The sequence below is a fragment of the Athene cunicularia genome, assembly GCF_003259725.1.
Source record: "Athene cunicularia isolate RWA chromosome 1 unlocalized genomic scaffold, athCun1 chr1_part2, whole genome shotgun sequence".
Taxonomy (NCBI): domain Eukaryota; kingdom Metazoa; phylum Chordata; class Aves; order Strigiformes; family Strigidae; genus Athene; species Athene cunicularia.
This window is the reverse complement of record NW_020799092.1, coordinates 7,858,161-7,878,352: the sequence shown is the minus strand read 5'-3', so window position 1 is coordinate 7,878,352 and position 20,192 is coordinate 7,858,161. Positions and strand designations below refer to the sequence as shown.

General features: G+C 36.1%; 1 protein-coding gene across 2 annotated transcripts; it reads left to right on the top strand.

Moving 5' to 3' along the window:
- Window positions 1–5,723: 5,723 nt before the first annotated feature.
- IAPP (islet amyloid polypeptide) lies at window positions 5,724–9,216 on the top strand. 2 transcript variants are annotated; one of them, XM_026868342.1, is made up of 4 exons: window positions 5,724–5,828; window positions 6,235–6,331; window positions 6,478–6,612; window positions 8,832–9,216. In XM_026868342.1, exons 2-4 carry the CDS (start codon window positions 6,252–6,254, stop codon window positions 9,019–9,021), a joined length of 405 nt encoding a protein of 134 aa, XP_026724143.1. In that variant the 5' UTR covers window positions 5,724–5,828; window positions 6,235–6,251; the 3' UTR covers window positions 9,022–9,216. The 2 variants fall into 2 exon arrangements, with proteins under 2 accessions (XP_026724143.1, XP_026724142.1); XM_026868341.1 differs by having other exon boundaries at window positions 8,829–9,216.
- The last annotated feature ends 10,976 nt before the right edge of the window (window positions 9,217–20,192 follow it).

Genomic DNA, 20,192 nt, shown 5'->3' with positions numbered 1-20,192 from the left:
GGGGGAATGTCTGATTATTGAAAATGAGATAGTTTAAAAGAAAACTTAGTTAAAACTTATGCACTGGATCATGTAAGGAGGGCTGACATGATTCTGTGTAGATTTATTTTGAAAACCAGCAGTTTCTCTTGCTGGTGAATGGTCTCACTGTATCTATGACCTTTACAAGATTCTGGGGTGGGTAAGAGAGGGTGTAGAGTTCTCACAGTTACACTTAGTAAATCAGAAACAGCACTTCTAGACATACCTATATCCTTAATCTCCCTTTTCCCTTACAGGAGCATTCAGGGAGACCTCATTCTGCACATTGGCTAGCAATATAGTCACTCGACTATTCCATAAGGAGAGACCTATGCAGTGAGCCAGGATGCAAATTTACAGTGCACTGACTCTGTAAGGAGATTCTCCAGTAAGCACCATAGCCTTCCTTTTAGCAAAATTATTTGTTCCGTTTTGAAGTATACATATGAGTCCATGTGTTATAGGACTACATATACTATTGTAGTAGTGGTAGGTATACACTACAGCAATATATTTGAAAGCTGAATACCTTTTTACAAACGATGCCTTATAGACAGTGACTTCAGAGAATGATCATAGCAAGAAGCAATGGATGGCTTAGGTTACCAGAAAGGAAGAACAGTAGTACTACTTCCTGTTACTTATTTACCATTAGCACTGTCTAGAGCCCTTGTGACATTGATAACCAAAGGAGAGCTCTGCTTACACTTCTGGAAGCAGATTGCAGAAGAGACAGAGAAAAAGAAAATCAAGAATTTAAACCCTCTGTTGTATTCAAATTCTTGGATGCTGTCCTGGTCCAGCCAGGATAGGGTTAAGTTTCTCCCAAGCAGGGAGAAGGGACCTCCAGCAGGGTTATTCATACCATGCTGAGGTCAGGTCTGGGTGGCAGCGCAGGAAGTTTTCCTTTGTGGTTTTGGTCGTGGGAAGCACACGCGGCAGGCTGTTCACTGTTCTCTGTATATCTTTTGTCTTCTTTACTGTTATTACTGTTTATTGTTGTTGTTCTTGCTATTGTTGTTGTTCAAATTGTTTTATTACATTGTTGTATTAAATCTTTCCTTATTTCAACCCCAGGGTTTGTGCTTAACTTCCAACCCTGACCGGCTGAGGGTGGGGGAGGGACAACAGCAATGTGGTCTCCAGTCCCGGCAGGGCCTAAACTACCACAGATGCAAGCCAGTAGAAGCCATGCAATTAACTCTCTATAAGGAATGGCGTTAGGAACTATAACTTATCAATCACTGTGCTGTCAGTTCTAACTTTTTTGATATAAACATGAGGTTTATTTCTCTTGCTTGGGAGAACCCCAGCTATAGGAACTGATTTCACACAAACTCTGCTCATTCTCAGAGCTATCATTAGCCCTTTGAGGCTACATCATTGTTCTGTCAATGTTGTGAGCTGAGTAGCATAATACATCATAAAAGTCAGATTTAAGATATTGTTAACTATCCAAATTACTTCTTTCCGTTTTGCTAGTCAATTCCATGAATGGCCATCCTTCATTTCTGAATAACCCATTTTTTCCACTAGGGGAGAAATTATTAACTTTTCTCCTATTACCTCTTCTGCTGCTTCTTCCACATTTCTTCCAAAGGTTTAACATCAGTTTTGGAATCAACAAGAGCTCTTTGACTTTTTATCAGTGCTGAAATGCCCCACATCAAACAGGAGTATTTGAACAAAGCATACACATAGCCTAAGTACTACCAGTAGCAAATTACAACTACGCACGCCAGAAAATGCAAGCATTGTAGTATTCATCAACATAGTACCAAGCAAGAAATATTGGGAAGAGTATTATAGCCAAATTTTTCAAACTTTGACATCCAAATATAAAAATTTAGGGAACAATCCAGGTTCCTAATCATAGGTGTCTAGTGTAATTTTAGACTCACTCTGATGTTCTACCCAGTCTGCAGTTGCTACAAGTGTCCTACTACCAGGTTCATGTATGGCAGCCTTATATAGCCAAGGACATCTAAAATGATAGCAGAAAACTATGTTGAGGCAACTGATTTACTACTCTAATTTCAGATTTGGCCATGTGAACTCAAGGCACTTAGACTTTTTCAGAGGTGCTGACACTATCAACAAAACCTTTTTTTTTATATTTTAGTTTTGTTTTGAAGCTTGATTCAGCCTTATTTAACAGGAATCAAAGGCTAATAAAATTGTTATAACAATGAAACAATTTTGTCAGATCACATGAAACATTCTCCCTAACTCATATAACATCTATAAGCAGTGACACATGCACAATTCTGTTTCATTACTGGTAATATTTACACTGAAAAATATTAATGCTGCTGCTGTTATGTGTTCTGATTTATTTAAGAAAATGAAATATGCTTATTTCAGGTTAATGCCTAAAGCTCTTCCTTTTCTGTTTTGATATAACAGGAAAACTAAACCATGAGTTATTCACACACTTACAGTTTCTGGTAACTGAGCAACAATGTCATTTACTGGAGATGTATACCTTACACTGCAGAACAGCATCTGGTAAAGAGCATGCAACGGGTAATATGGCTTTTTGTCACTCTCACAAGTGGCAAAGATACATCCATTACCAAAAGTCTTAATGTATGTTATTAATGTTATTAAGCAAATGTGGAACTCAGAAACTGAAAAGCAGCCATTAAAAGCAGGAAACAGCTGTCCAGCAAACATCAAGAATGGCCTAAGAAAAAGGTAAATATGAGAGAGGGAGACAAATATTGGGAACTGAGCCCATAAGAGAGTTAAAGCACCCCTGATGGAATTTATTTCACATACATTTAGACACTTGCCGTGTAAACATCTATATCTGAGCAAGTCACCCAAGGCTGTTTTCACAGTCAAAAAGGAGAAACAGGCACAAATCACCAGAGTTATTTTAGACTTCTATATTAGAAACAGGCACTAGAATGGTCTATTTAGCTCACATTTAGGCATATATATCCCACTCCCCAGTATATAAAAGCAGCAGACACTTGAGATGAGACTGGTTCCCTGTTCCTCTGCTGCCAGTACATTACAGTGTAGAGCATCTGTACTGTTCACCATCCTGCAACTCAAGACATTTATGTAGATAGTTTCCAGAAGGAACTGGGCCATTGGCATACCATATCTTCTGGATTCTGTGTAAACTTCAGCCCTGGTGTCTCCTAAGCCTCATATAGGCACACTAGACAAATCTTTTCATACAGACTAAACCACCAGTATAAATATGTAAAATGACCATATAACCACCCAGGATAGAATTGGTCATGGGTTTCTTTACTGAGAATACTTGATTTTTTCCTTAGGCTGATAACATTTGTTATGCATGGTAAGGAACTTTGTCAGTGATAAAAATAGTTTTCTAACCACTTCATTGAATAGTGCTACCTGCACAGTACTTCATGTCAGGTTCTTGAAATTTGAGTTATGAGTAGTTCTGCTGTCAAAGAGATTCCACGATTTCATATTCCACTCCTGTTTGTGTGGGAAAACACTACTCTGCTTAAGACAACTTGTAACAGAAGCCATAACACCTTAATTTTGTTAACGTTACATCTGACTAATATATGGATAGACTTCTTGCTGACTCTGCTAAAGTGGAGGCAGGGAATGGTCCTGGGACGTCATGAGACCAGTTTCATTTCTATAATGCACTCAAGAATCAGACCTTCTCTTCTTCCCTCAAAGAATTAGAGTCTCCCCAAGGCCACTTGCAGGACAGCTGGAATTAGGATTTGGGACCAGTATTTCTTTGAAAATCCTGTTTCATTTATCTTCAAGCTTAACACAACAATCATTCACTTAGATGCCTTAAAACATAACAGATTCCGAATAATCAGTCCAATCTTTTAAAATCTTAGTTCCAAACTACATCAGATCTATCCATTGCATTTCAGGAGTTGAAACAACATTAGTTTGCCTTTTCACAAGAGCTGAGCACACACACTACTACTGACTGTCAGTGGGACCCGAATCTCTTCCCATCCTGAAAGAAGTGCACCAAGGTATTTTCAAGTTCAATATTCAATCAGTGAATATAGGCTGGCGTCAATTCCCAGCCAGATTATTTGCATAACTGTTTTTAAAGGACAATTCTATCTCTGTAAAATGGGTCAAATCATGCCTTCATTTCAGAGGAGTGAAATTGCTACAGTGAAAATAACACCAGAATGTTATTTCTTTGTAGTCAAATGCTACCATGAAAATAACAACAGAAGATTCTTTGAAGAGATAAACTTGTTTCAGAAGTTGCACAGAATATATCATGATTAAGATAAAATGACAGCATACTTACTTCTCTTACACTGGCACTGTCCATCCAGGAGAAGATGACAGAAACCGGGGAAAAAAAAGCATAATTGTATCATTAAAATCAGAGAGAAAAATATCCAGAAGCAGCATACATTTTTTAAAAAAAAAAAAAAAATGTCACTTGCTAGAATCTTATTTGCAGACTAGCTGTTATACTGGGTTAAGAAGCTACTATCCCAACTAAATATTCCTTCTGTATTCAACCCAAGTAGTACAGATGCCTGAACAGAACCAACACTGAAACTTTAGTCATTTCAGTGAAAATCTGGTGTTACAGACTAAACCAGCAAAGAAGGGAGTTCCAGTTAAGACAATGTACTTGGCATTGAAGCAGCTATGAATTAATTCATGTTCTCTGGAAATATGGAAGATGGATATGGTAACTTCTTATCACAGAAAACTTTGCTTCAACTTTTGTGCCAGCATCTTAACCTCCATAAATAATTGAAAGACCTGTTTTCCAAAGGCATTTGGACACCTAAAGACAACTAATGAAACATAAGAAGAAAGAAAAAAAAAAAAAGTAATTTGCCTAATTCCCACTGAAATCAGGAAAAAAAATGTTTCTAATCAGTATCCTTGGAAATCTGCAATCAGGTAATTTATTAACACTGAATTTAGTCTCTTAAAAGCTGTATAATTTTATAGTGAACTATACTCTGTGTACACTAGAGAAATAAATTTGTACAGGCAGCCTTTATTCTGGCATTTCCTAGCTTTTTAATCTTAGTCTTTGCCTTCTTAAGAATATTAATTGACACAATTTTCACGCATGACAAAGAACCTAACAGTTTTAGTAAAACATAAGATTTTACAATAATGACAGAATTTTCATTCATATTTATACTTTACTGGAAAATGTGCATGATTTTTACCATTGCCCTGAATGATCACCCTGTCAGTTTAAATGATTTTCACTCTTTTCTTATTCCTCATACAGCTTTTATCCCTTCAAATATTTTTTCTGTTTTTATCATTATATAATTCTACAACAAACCTCCACAACTTTAACTTTTCCAAGATATCTGTTTTCTCATATTTCAATTACTGGTGACCTGATCCTTTGATTACTCTGGCCTTCTTTATAACTTTTGTTACCTTATTTAGCCCTTGAAAACACCCACAGGGAATATTACCTCAGCATCTTATCAGAACTGTAAAACTGAGGCTACAGTTCTGATGTGCAATATGCTATTACAGTATCTTCATGACAGCATCCTGCATATACCAGGTTAATATTTACTGATGTACTAATGTAATAATGACTTATCTGCCTCTGCTCCTCTCTGGGTTACTTTCTATCTATAGGGATGGGAATTAATGACAGTCTGTGCTGCCTGATGTCAGAGCTGAGAAAGGTGTGAAGGGTATATAAGAGTCATATTACTTGTCAGCAAGGAACGGGTAAAAGGGATACTCCAGAGCTAGATGCAAGCGTGGAATTGTTGAATGCACCCTTCTTGCTAACACGGGCATCCTTCTTCAGTTTACTCCCTGACCACTAAAAGGTAAACAATTTCCCTTTTTTTCTTACTTAAGACGCAGTGCAACAGATGTGCTTTCAAGAAAGCACAATATTTCTCATTATTAATCAACAACATTTTTCAGGAAAAGGCTAAGATAACTTCAAGGTAAATTACAGCTGGGACCAGAATTTGGACTGGGACATGTTGAGGAATGCAAGCCAGAGATAAGGGAAAGGACTGAAACTACAAGATGGAAAATGAACATTTACTGTTGAGAGCTATCCATCTGAAACTGCATTCTGTCACTAAATTTATGGGGATCATTTTTTCACTCTAGCCTGTGAAAAAGACTAGCTGCTGTTGATTTAGGACAGAATGGGCATTAGTAATAGGATATGCTGAAGAGTATTGGGGTTTGCTTTCAGTGTTGAATCATTATTCTTTTCAGAAAGTTTGGAAGCAAAGATGTGCAACCTAAAGCTGTCAGTTTTCTTCGTTGCACTTTCTGTCACTCTGAGCTGCTTGGATGCTACACCTATTGAGAAGTGAGTAATAAATAATCATATTTATTCCTTTTCAGGGGAAAATGTGTTCAGATTATTGCATTAATTTCTTTTGCTTTCACGTCTCAAATACTATGGGCAAAAATAGAGCTATTCAATTTCACAGGGTATTTTATTGTTGTTTAAAGATTTTTATCTGTGGCTGATGATCTGTCTGATGGTACTTCCAAGAGACAAGGATGGATATTGCCAGAAATGTCACGGAATAAACTCTCAGTACTTAGTGAGGAAATGCCAGAACAACCGGCAGCAAAGACAAAAAGGTACTGATTTTCCCTGTTTCATCTAATCATATCAACTAGGATTAAATTATGAAGTAAACTTTGTGCCAGTGGTATCTATTACTTGAGACTCTTAAGTGTCTGTTGTTTATTCTCAAAAAGAGCTTAAAGTATCCTTCTCATAAATAGAGCCCTTATGTAAGCATAAAGGTCAGATCAGTCAGGGTAGAAAGTCAAATCCAGAAATTAAAGTTTCAGATCATTTAATCACTTTACAATTATAACACTGCCATAAATTAAAAAAGCTACAAATACTAGATTACCTTGAGAAGAAAGGTGTATTTTGAAAGGGCCTTCTTTTTAAAATTTGTTGCATTTCTAAGCCTGAGGGGAAAAAAAGAAAATATACCTTTCTTCGTAACACCAATGCTCTGCTAGAATGTAATTATTTTAGAATATAACAGTTTCCTGTAAGTAATATTTCATTAAATATCAATCATGGAAAGAAGGGAAAGAGGCAATTGACTTATAGAATTTAACTTGTCTGAAATACATTCATGTTTATAAGTCCATAAATAACTTTTTTATTACTAAAATAGCATATCAAAAAATATTTTGAATTTTTACTAGAAGGTAAACAGCACCAAACTATTGTACGTTCATCAGGATTTTGAGTGAATTTCTTTCAATGACAATTCTGTTATGAATAGATTCAGTAAATACATGTGTCTGTATAGTTGCTTGTTCCTTTCTCTTAGAATTAATTTTTTTAAAAATCATTATTACATGACAATTTGGTTATCTTGCAAAATCTTTTGACAATGGAGACTAAGTTCCCACATTTTTACAGCTATTTAAAAAACAATAATAATTGTAATACTCAAGCACAAGGAATCACCTTAGTGAATATGGTGTGCCTTAACTGCTTTTCTGGGGCCTTGGTATACAATCTCTTACTGAGTGAACTGTCTCATTGAAGCACATATTCAATTAAAGGAAATCTAAGAGAAGTTATATCAAGCCCTATACAACCATTTTCTTTAAATACAATTACATATTTAAAATATTAATTGCTTGGAAATTGCTGTCTATTTGCCAGTATAATACAGACATTTATCTCACAATTGCTATTCCATCTGGATTCTTAGAGCAATACAAATAACTTTTAAAGGAATAGATTAAATTTTAGATAACAGATGTTATCAATCAATAGGAAAAGAAACTCACTGGTAATTGCTCTGAGTATGAAACTGGTAAATTGTCACTCTTCATAGTAAATTTTTGTTGCAAACTGCTGTCTGCCTTATGCTACCTCAACACGAAGATGAGAAAGAAAATTAATAACTCAAAAAGCAATCTCAGCAAGCAAGTATTTCTGTCTGACGGAACAACATAGCAGTCTCAGAAACAAATCTGAAAACCCAAACTAACAGTTCTATTGTGATTAAAAATACATATATATCTTATGCTACATAAGTTCCACATGGAGTTCTGTAAATGGTCTGTTGGTTCAGACTGTAAAATGTTATTTTTAGATATGAATTCTTCCATGGACACTCTTTAAAGTCTCATTCTGCAAATTATTATCTCCTACCACAACAGCACTTTCACATTGTTCATGTTTCAACAGAGATTTGGCAGCTTTTCGGTAGAGAAGAAATCTCTGTTTAGACAGAGTTAAAAAGTGGTGTTGAAGTTGGCAACATCTGCCACCTCTCACAGTATGTGGTGCAGTTGGGAGAAAGATTGTTGGGCTCAATCCACTTGATGAGGACTGGAAGATTACTGTTCACTTCAGTGAGAGCGGGATATGATTCTGTGGGAACAACAAAACTAAATAAATGTTAGTGATTTTCATTATGTTAGTGATCCTTATAATATCAGCAAGAGCTCCAAATAGGTTTAAAAGTTTAGCTTAAAGCTAAACATTTCGTCAATATTTTCACTTACTAGCTTAACTATACTATCATTACAGGTTTTCTAGATGTCATAAACTGCTATGCAGAATATCAATAAAAATGACATATGACTGTTAAGGTCTTTGCATTTAGATAACACCCATCATTAAAACCGATAATAACATACACCACAAGATTTTTCTCAGGCACAAAGTAGGTGGTAGGAAGATTGTAATGTTCCCTTACTTGTGCACATATTAAAAGAACTCCCACATCAGCACAGCTCAAATGCCTTTTAGAAGTGGCACACTTGATTGTTCATCATTTGACTTAACCATGGCTCTTTTTGTTTCACCTTAGTAGTCACCATCTGGAGAAACGGAAATGCAATACTGCTACATGTGTGACACAACGCTTGGCTGACTTTTTAGTTCGTTCCAGCAACAACATTGGAGCAATTTATTCACCTACAAATGTGGGGTCCAATACATACGGAAAGAGGGACACAGCTGGGCTTTTAAGCGGAGAACCTCAACACAATGCACAGCTTTAGGGTGTTAAAATGTCTACTGATACAGTTCTTATTAGGAGCTTGGTTTTTAATGTATCAATAACTTCTTGGTCATTTATTACTCATACAGTCTTAACAGTGCCTTGGTTTTGTTTTGGTTTGAGGGGTTTTTTTTTGGGGGGGTGGTGTGATTTATGTTCATCATTTTATTTCAACTCCATTAAGAACTCCAGAAATCTGCTTGTCAAATTATACTGTAAAAAAATAAAAATTAAAAAAAATATATATATATCACAATAATAAATGGAAAAGTAATTGCAACAGGGTTTTTTATTATTATTGTTAAAACAATTAATATGATAACTATAACATGTATGTCTTCATAGTCACTGTTCAGTAAGAGAAGGAAATCATCTTAATTAAGACCAACAAAATCAGAATGCTAACAGAAATTATATCCTAATGAAAGTAAAACAGAAGAATCTCCTGGGTGTGAAACATCTACAGTGTCATGTTTTGCATAACTGAAGGAACAACTAGATGAGACACGATGGCTGCATGGTGCATATGATTATATCAGTTAACTGACTGAGTTCTTTCCACCTTAATGTTCATTAAGCAAGTAGAAGTGGTCTTGCAGCACAGATTTCTATATGTATTGAGCATGAGATATTAAAATTTACAATTCTTACTTTAAGATGGGATCAGTAAAATGTAAGCATAATGAGCATACATGCTTTTAAATATGAATAAAAGAAAACTCAGTTAACAGGCTAGGAGAAACACCTGTCTGTGGATATTCTTTTCCTTGAGTTAGAGTAACAAAAGAAGGGAAAAAACCCAATGAGCACTTAAAGCATCAAAACGTATCATAGAAACAGGTTAAAATTGCTTACTGGCATACTTACATTACTACCAATATAAAACTATTTTAGACATGGGCAGACAGTAATGGAAATTTAACAGTGTTGTTTTCTCCTACCTCAGCCCAGTATCAGTGCAAGCTTAATAAACTTGTTTGTTCCTTTGAACTGTTAAGCAAACTTCCATAGACATAACATCTTATGGCAATGGTTGTTTAGTCCATCATTTACTCACTGAGGAGTTCAATATCCTCTGAAAAACATTGCCGTGCAATTATGAAACACATGCAGCAGAAACTTAGTTCTGGAGAAGGAAATGAAATCTTAATAACTGTCTTCGATTGATTTGTTTCTGTTATAAAGTATGCCTCAAAATGTAAACATTTTTGCTAAATTTAATGTTAAATGGCATATACCCTTCATTTCACAAATAATGCATGGGAATAAAAATTACTGCACAGAATTCCTGCTGTAAAAATTTTTTTTTTTTTTTTTTTTTTTTTGAGAAAAGTTTCAATTTCATTAGTGTTCTAATGGATATCTATTCTGAATTTTATTGAGAAAAACATTGATATTTTATTGAGAAAACCATTGATATTGTATTAAACCTGTCTAATACTTTTGCCAGCTTGAAATGCTTTCCATTCAAATTACTTTTGAAATATATTATACAGTCATTCTATGCTTAATTTGTTTTTCAGCTAGAATATTTACTTTTCAGAAAAGAAACAAGAAAGTGACAGGATAGGTCTGAAATGTCACTCTGATGTTTGTGCAGAAGAGTAACCAAGTGGAGTCTTCACTGTGGGTGGATGCTGATTTCTAGGCTGATCCCAATCTGAAATATGTACAGTGCTTTATGCATCAGCTTTTGCTCTTTAAGCTACACTTTGACAAATCAAAACAAAGCACAGACTGTCTATGCACAGGTTTAGTGGAACCATATACATTATTTTATGCCTTATGTATTCCTGAACCTGGTGGATTTGATACTAACATCTATTTAACATGTTTTCCCTATTTGGCAAATACTGAAAAAAGTTAGTCATCTCCTAGATCAGTGAAACAACAGAGACTGATAGATCAGTAGCTCAGAGGGGACCATCTCACCTATCTGTAGCTGCTTTGTTGTCTAACCAGTTGTCAGTTCTCTTCTGATACTTAGTGGAGAAAGACAGCTACTTCCAATTCATCCCGGCTCAGACATCTATTTTAGGATGGGTTGAATCACACTCTTGAAGTGCCTGTATTTCTTGATAGAGTGTCTAGACAATTAGCTGAAAATGGCCACTTAACTTTAGTATAACTAGAGTTAGGTGACAAGAATCCCACTGCAGTTGGCAAAAAAAAAAAAAAAAAAAAAAAGAGTTTGGTGCAGAAAAAGAAAACACAAACAAAAAAACAAACAAAAAACACATAAAAGAACCCTGAGGCTCCAAATCATCAGAGATCAACTCTCATATTCTGAAATACACCAGTTAATTCATCAGTCAGAGCATCCTGAAAAACTGCCTACACTGAGATTTGTTTCCTTGTACATGCCCTTGAGAACACAACTCTGCTACCCATCCTCCTGATGTGCAGTTACCACTGAGTGCACTTAGACCTCTTAGAGAAGGATCTAGTCATGGTAAGCCTGGATACAAGCACAGTCCTGAGTGGATTTAACAAGGGAGGAAAAGAAGGAGGGAGGGAGGAAAAGGAAACCAGACATTTCAGAATATGAAGACTGCTAGGTGAAGCCTAGCAGTAACAAAATAACAAAAATGAAGTGTCCCCATGCATTTTTTTAAATCCTGGTATGCATTTAACTACATCTTTATAGGGACATAAATATTTTTGAGAGTCAAGTCTTACATAGCTTTGGTTCTTTTTCAATTCATCTGGATGCCTTACATCTTTCAGAGAATATGCAAGAAAACAAAAACACAAAAGAGAAAAATAAGAATGTAGACAACATGATAAACATGGCTATATTCCCTTTAAACATAAAAATACTAAATGTTTGCTATTGTGTCTTCTACTGTCTTTAGAAGGAAAAGAATATGGACATAATATTAAATTTCACTAAATGAGAGGGGGAAGAATAAGTCATCAAACAAGCAAAAGGATTGTTAGAAAAAAGATGATATGAACATGAAGAATGTTTTAAATGGAGTAGTGGGCCCTAGGGTCTAATATTTCTCAGGAACTATGACAGCTTCATAAAGGAACTTTTTTTTTTTCCATGATGAATAGAGTTGAGGTAAAAAATTGATTTCACTTTTAAAACCTTGGGCTAAAACTATGAAAGCACAAAATATTCATGGAACATAAAATGTACTTCTATTGAATAGTAAATTTTGAATGAATAGCTTCAATTTCTATTATGATAATATAAATATTTTTTTCAAATAAATAACATTCTTGGTGAGAGCTTTATATACTAGGTTGGCAAAGCTTCCATTCACTTTCAACAGGATAACATTATAAGCAAGTCTGGATTTTTCTGAATGGCTTTCTAAATCTATTTAAAAGTTAATGCAGTGATACTACAAAAAAATACCATTTCCCGTAATGAACTACTGAATATCTTCACTAGCTGTCATCTTCACTTTCTAGAATTATGCTGGGTTTGAGTCAATTAGCTTGCTTACAAATACAGTTTGACAGGTATGGTAGACTCTTTGTTCAGAGCTACAAGGTTAAGTAATTTTGTTGTCTAGCTTCATTATCATATAGAAAAGGGACTGCTCTACGTTGCTTTTGCAATGCAACTAGCAAAAAGCTCTGGTTAGGTATGATGCATCTTGTTGTATACAGAATATAAAAATAATGGCTGAACTAATATGAAATAGAATCTTTCTTTGGGATGTGTCAACTTCTGTTTCAATACTCCTACTGTTATCTCTGTTTTCCCACACTCAGAAATAATCCTACACTGCAAAATAAAATATTTTTGTGAAGCTGTGTAAGGTTCAATAACAAAAGTCAAACTAAGACCTAAACCCCACCATTTAAACTAAACTTTAATTTAGGAACAAAGACCCCCAAAATCTGGATTCTCTACTGACCAGTTTTTCTGAAAACTTTAGAGAAATTTGTCTCCAGCTTCAATTGCTATGAAAACTATATATCCTTAATTAGATCCAGTTAAGAAGTGTTTCTCTAACCAAAACCTATCTTCATATCAAAATGTTAAAAAAATTCTGAAGCTAGGAATTATATATGCCATCAAAATTTGAAAGTCATGACAACAGAAGCTCACTAAAAAGTGAGACAATGGTGATAAGACAATAGTTAAAACTGCTGTTCATTATACAAAAAATTTTCTCCTTGAGTGCTAAAACATCTGAACAAAATGAGCACATTCATATGCATTTTAATCCTAACAATAGGGGTAATTCAAGTAACAATCATGCCATAAAGTCACTATTTCCTAGAAATGCTTTTATAAATAAAAAATAAGTTTAATTGTTCAAATTAAGAATCTTAGACCTGCCTCTACTTTAATAAGATTTTTCCTCTACTTTAAAAGAATCTTTTTAATCCTGCATTATAGACAGTGAAACTGTTTCTTATAAGCTATTTTACAACATCCTTAATATAAATGATAACTGCACAGGTAGCCTGAGATATGTGATATGCTGTGGAACAACTGGTGACACCAAGGGTGATAGAAACTGATTGAATTGAATTTCTTTAATCCCAAATTTTGATTAGTACATCAGATATGTGGTGGGTTGGAGTTTTTATTCTGTTTTACTTTTCAGAAGGAATTAAAACACTGGGGTGTATTCAAATAATTGGAATGATATTAAATAGATCATTACATGCTTTGAATTGAAATTGTTGGAATAATTATGAAATGAAATGCTACTCAATATGATTAGAATGTGATTAAAACCAGAACCTGCTTAATATTTACACTGTCAACAGAGGCAGATCACTTTATTCAAACAGAATCAGTCTTTATTCATTAAGCAGTCCTTTTGAAAGGGGCTGAAGTGGGACTTGCATCCACCAAGAGAATTGTGTAAAAATTTAATCAACTTGTGATTGTCAGTCCAACACTGAAGAAACTAAGCTACTTAACTCTTAGAGTATGGGTCATTTTTAAACATCATTCTTGGATGGGCTCATTACAGTATTGCATATGGAACTAGCCACATAACAGAGGATTTTTTTTTTTTTTTTTACAGGGGGGAAAAAAGAAAGTGATCATTAAAACTGGAGAAGGACACAAATAGTGTGAAGGTTGCAGAATACTTGAATCCTTTATCCAGGATCAGTAAGCAACTGGTAGCGATTTTTTATTTCTGAATCATCTGCTGTACTATGGTACAGGAAGGAGAGAGGAAAAACTAAGATCATGGGACAGTATATTCTTTCCCACAAAAGAATAATACATGAGAAAATACAGATCTGAAGCAGCCTGAGAGAGTGGGATATGGTCGAGTGGATTTTACAAGGAAAGATTGCCTCACTGCTCCAAGCACCACTTCATATTTCAGGATGACCACATGGTGGTATTAGAGAGATCGGCAGGTGCTATCTCCACTGTAACAAAGATTTTCTGGTCCTGTTCTGGATGCAGCGCCTTGAAAGATACTGCTGAAGCAAGTGGCCATCTTCCATACTTCTTGTGAGCTGCTGACTTCTTAACCATTCTCAAAAATCGGGCTGGCTCCCCAGCACTTGGTCCTTCAGGCATCCGCATGCAGCAGTTCCCCTCAGTGTTTTTGCTAAACTGACATCCTGAAAATTTCCAGGAGGAGGCATCGATGCTGCTCACAAGCGCAGGAGGCAGAGGTTAAGTGCGCACAGGGCTAGCGGAGCCTGTGGTCAGAGGAAGCCACAGCACGAGTCAGCCGTCCTTTTCCCAGCTTCTCCTTTGTTTTTTTGAGGTTATCCCTGCATAGCCTTCCTTCTTGAGGAAGAGGATTGAACAAGGACTTTCTAAAAACATTATTCTTGAGTCCATAGTTACTTGCTCTTAGCTTTTTTTTTTTTAGAAAACTTTTTCCCAAATCAAAAATCAAATGTTATCACTAAGTTTTCCTTCATTTTTTTTCCTAGTATTACAGTAGGACTTTCCCAAGACCCTTTGCAGGCACTCCACCTGCTAACATGCAGCTTATACACTGAGGAAAAAGCCAGACCAGGTATCATCATGTCTGGAAAAGACCTAATAAAAGTGTTGTTAGAGGAACCCAGCGAATGTAAACAGTAAAGAAACCTAGCATGGTGCTACAATTTCTTTCTAGAAAAGAAAAAGATTGTGGTTTTCTCATTACTCATTTAGTGTTTTCTCAGCTCAAATCCAGGCAAATGAAGCATAGCATTAACAGCATCAATATCAGTTCTGTAAGCATGAACACACTGAGTGAGCCTAATGTAGCACAAAGCTACTAGACCATGATATCTGGAATTGAACAATTGTGGAAGAAGTCTGCTTCATCCTAATATTCTTCCTTTTCATTCTACACCTTAGAAATACGACTTCTGTGAATCACCACTCACAGCTGTGAACAAAAGTAATTAAAACCCCAGCTCTTTCCACATTTTGGACATTAAATAATTGGCACTGGAGATCAATGACTCTGCAGAATTATTTCCACCACCCTCAGTATCACTTTCAGCTGGATCAGCCTCAATGTCTGAAAGAAAGTGACTCACACAACTGGCCATTGCCCAGTTCAAGACTAATCTGGAGGATAATTAAGACAGTGTTTTTTCCAGAACAATATGCTGCAAAACTGATTCCATAAAATCAAGACAGAAATCACTCTGTCCCTAAAAGGGTATACACATGTTCAGGTCTTATTCCAGCAGACACAATAATTTTACTGTATTTTTCCTGTCCCTTATGGGATGCTGAAATAAATGCAGGGGCCCATCTGTCATCTTCTTGTACTTCCCTACTTTTAACACTTTTTTGCATCACAGAATGCTCAGCAAAGATACTGCCTCACAGATCATCATCACTAGGGTTTATGCTACAGAACTTCCCAATAATTTTTCCAGCAAGATCACTCACACCAGAATGGGTGTTTCCCCTCTCAACACCACAGGAGAACCTGGACTGCAACTGTCTCTCTCCCTCTGCCCTGTTGGAGATTACAGGCTAATACTCTAGGAACTGCTGCTTGGACTGGCAGTCCTATCACAGGCAAACCTCCTTTTTCAGGTACTGCTTGCCTTTTGTTCCTTTTTTTTTCCCTTCCTTTCTTGTCCTGGGAAAGTTTGAAGGGGGGAAGGAAGCAAGGAAAGAAGGAAAAAAAAAAAAAATAAAAAAATCAGTGAATAACTAAGCATTGCTTTGAAAACAGTACCTCACAGTCAGCATAACCAGCCAGAGGAAGCTATCTGAATGTTTTTTGAGGCTGTAGACAAATACAGCCTCAAAACAGTGTCAATGCTTCAAACAAAAAACAGACTCTCAGTCACAAGGAGAGGCTGACTTGAACATATGAACACAAGCAGCTATGCAGAAACAACTAAGGCAAAAAAAACAAAACCTTGAAACAAAATGGTAGATACATTTTTGTTGCTAAAAATAAAAAATAAATAAAAAATTGCCAAATGTCACAGAGTCTTTCAGAGACCTGTATCAAAGTCTTCAACCTTAACAAATCTGTACTCTCCTTCAAAAACATTCTACCACATATTCAGGTAGCTATTTCATAATACATTTAGCAAATTAGAGGGCACATCTCATTTCTGATGTGATTTTTCAGAAAAGTAACGTTTGTGTCAAGATTACTATCAAGTCAGGCAGTACAAAACCTGGCTAGAATAAGAAACACTAGTAAACTAAGAAATAACTTCTAAGTCAACTTCAAAACCCCAAAACAGTGGGGTTGCAGATTGCTTACTTTACTAATAAAAGAAAAACTGATACTTTGTGAAAATTCTGCAGCAAGGAGGCAGCAAGGAAGCCTTGGCATACAGACCTCAGTAGGCTGACATTGACACTCTGTAGATGTGTGTATGCATGCAGATACGGAAACACAACACAGGGCAGAATTCTGCAGCTAGGTAAATAGGAACTTCCCTTTGGTTTTCATTTGTGGGATAATACACTGAAGTTCCTAGTTTATACTGAGCTTCAACTGATTAATCCAACTGTTTATAGTAGGATTGCCAAAACCATTGCCAATATTAATTTTTATCTTTTTGTCAAAATTCTTTTTGATGAATACTAAAAAGATAAAAACATCAAAAGAGCTTGAAATCAGCATACATGTTATAACATGGTCTGGGAAATGGGGAAGCATGAGTTAAGAAACATAATTTGTTAATATTCTGTTTGTTGACCTCACAGGTAAAGTAGGAAAAAAATTGAGGATAATGTGATGAAAATCAGGATGTGCCTAAACAGCAACCTGGAAAAAAAATCTCAGAGACATAAGTGAAAATAGAGAACAGGTAAGGTAAAGGGGACACTATAGGTGGTAGAGCTAAGTTTTGCATCTTTTGAGACTGAAATGCATCCCACGGATTCACACCAGCACGAGAACTTAACATTTTTGTCTGACTGTCATGATTCAAAGAAGATCCTAAGCTTTGGACAGGTCTTCTACACAGGAGCTAGTTTCATCCTAGAGGTGAAAATCTCAGTTTCTTCATTTAATCATCATATTAAGTAACAAGTTTTACTGAGAAAGACTGCAGGATTTAGCCTACTACTACATGTCTGTGGAAAGAATCATGTTTTAAGAAATTATTTTCTGTACCCTCTATTCAGAAATGCAAGAAGGAAACTCCAGTGAGATCAATGGTCACAGATTTTACTGCTCATGTATTACACTTTATTTATTTACATATCCTGAAGGGACTGGAGAATGGGTATGTGACCAATGCTAACGTTTTGCTCAGAGAAGTCTAAACATAACTGTGAACTTTCTCCTCATCCAAACACATCCATCACATTTCTAATAATATGCAGTGCAGTTCTAATCAAAATTGATTTGAACTTTTTCTTAATCCAGATTTCTGCATCCAATGCATATTCACTGACTAAGATACTTGAGTTTCTTGGGTCGTATTACTAGAGAATTAAAGAACTAGAAAACTAGCACAAATCACTGTGACAGAAGCTTTTCTTGTGTTTACTATATCCTACAGAATCTTTTTTCCCCTCAAAGTCTGCATAATATCTTATACCTGAAATCAAAATATCCATTAAATGTGCTGGCACAGACTGTGAACTTGTTATTTTACATGCTGAGTGTCACTCTATGCCTCAGAATCTCTCTCTGAAACATCTCTTTGAAAAATGCCCCATGTTTCAAACTGACAAAGATAAACTAGAGACAAGACAAATTGTGTACCTGCCTCATTGTTTTCCATTGTGTTTCACTCTCAGACCTCATAAACACTGTTAAATACTTCACTGTGGCCGTAAGCAGGCAAGGACATAGATATAAAAATTAGAACTGTGATCTGCCCATGTTTTGCTATCACTAGCAGCTTCAATTGTCATGGTACTGTGGAATTCTCCTCTGCAAAACTGTGAGTTTGATACACAAATTCATGTGAGTCTTCAGGGTTGCCATTTGGCCCAATCAACTTTGCAAAGCAAAACTGATTAACAAAGATGAAGCCCAAGTGTACGAGAATAAAATAAAGCATAAATATTTTTTCTGAGTATATATCACTGATTACCAGGCAGGACTGTTTTCTGTTTAACCTTTTATTGCATCTACTTGTGTCAGTCAAATATACTCTTTAAGCCTGTGTAGTTTCTCCCCACATTCTATGTAATGCTTTTACTTTTCAGTGCATTAAAGGATGTTGTTGCAGCCACAGAACACAATATGCAACAAATAATATTAAGACAGCCTTCTCCTGCACACAACTCTTCCCCTGAACGTTGCTTTCCAAGAGATGTGATATCCACATCCTGAGTTTGTTGCAATTTGTCTTCCCCTGATCAATTGCCTTTAGCCAGCACTCTCACTGCTTTCTCTTCTTAGAAAAGACAGCCTAGGAAGAGGTTGGTCCCAGCAACATCCCTGCACTTAGATGAGACATCTTATGCTATATAATCTGAGACATCTGAGCACCAAATGTACTAAAAGGAATAGAAAGAGAAGGGCTTCTATGGGGGTAGAAGGTATAACAGCAAGTTCTCTCCCTTCTGGTTTTGTTTTTTTTGCCTTAGTTGTTTCTGCATAGCTGCTTGTGTTCATATGTTCAAGTCAGCCTCTCCTTGTGACTGAGAGTCTGTTTTTTGTTTGAAGCATTGACACTGTTTTGAGGCTGTATTTGTCTACAGCCTCAAAAAACATTCAGATAGCTTCCTCTGGCTGGTTATGCTGACTGTGAGGTACTGTTTTCAAAGCAATGCTTAGTTATTCACTGATTTTTTTATTTTTTTTTTTTTTCCTTCTTTCCTTGCTTCCGTCCCCCCTTCAAACTTTCCCAGGACAAGAAAGGAAGGGAAAAAAAAAGGAACAAAAGGCAAGCAGTACCTGAAAAAGGAGGTTTGCCTGTGATAGGACTGCCAGTCCAAGCAGCAGTTCCTAGAGTATTAGCCTGTAATCTCCAACAGGGCAGAGGGAGAGAGACAGTTGCAGTCCAGGTTCTCCTGTGGTGTTGAGAGGGGAAACACCCATTCTGGTGTGAGTGATCTTGCTGGAAAAATTATTGGGAAGTTCTGTAGCATAAACCCTAGTGATGATGATCTGTGAGGCAGTATCTTTGCTGAGCATTCTGTGATGCAAAAAAGTGTTAAAAGTAGGGAAGTACAAGAAGATGACAGATGGGCCCCTGCATTTATTTCAGCATCCCATAAGGGACAGGAAAAATACAGTAAAATTATTGTGTCTGCTGGAATAAGACCTGAACATGTGTATACCCTTTTAGGGACAGAGTGATTTCTGTCTTGATTTTATGGAATCAGTTTTGCAGCATATTGTTCTGGAAAAAACACTGTCTTAATTATCCTCCAGATTAGTCTTGAACTGGGCAATGGCCAGTTGTGTGAGTCACTTTCTTTCAGACATTGAGGCTGATCCAGCTGAAAGTGATACTGAGGGTGGTGGAAATAATTCTGCAGAGTCATTGATCTCCAGTGCCAATTATTTAATGTCCAAAATGTGGAAAGAGCTGGGGTTTTAATTACTTTTGTTCACAGCTGTGAGTGGTGATTCACAGAAGTCGTATTTCTAAGGTGTAGAATGAAAAGGAAGAATATTAGGATGAAGCAGACTTCTTCCACAATTGTTCAATTCCAGATATCATGGTCTAGTAGCTTTGTGCTACATTAGGCTCACTCAGTGTGTTCATGCTTACAGAACTGATATTGATGCTGTTAATGCTATGCTTCATTTGCCTGGATTTGAGCTGAGAAAACACTAAATG

Coding starts and splice junctions, on each gene's coding strand:
- IAPP (XM_026868341.1), top strand. CDS start 6,252: ATGTGCAACCTAAAGCTGTCAGTTTTCTTCGTTGCACTTTCTGTCACT. Junction 6,332..6,477: donor GATGCTACACCTATTGAGAA/GTGAGTAATAAA, acceptor TGTTGTTTAAAG/ATTTTTATCTGTGGCTGATG. Junction 6,613..8,828: donor CCGGCAGCAAAGACAAAAAG/GTACTGATTTTC, acceptor GTTTCACCTTAG/TAGTCACCATCTGGAGAAAC.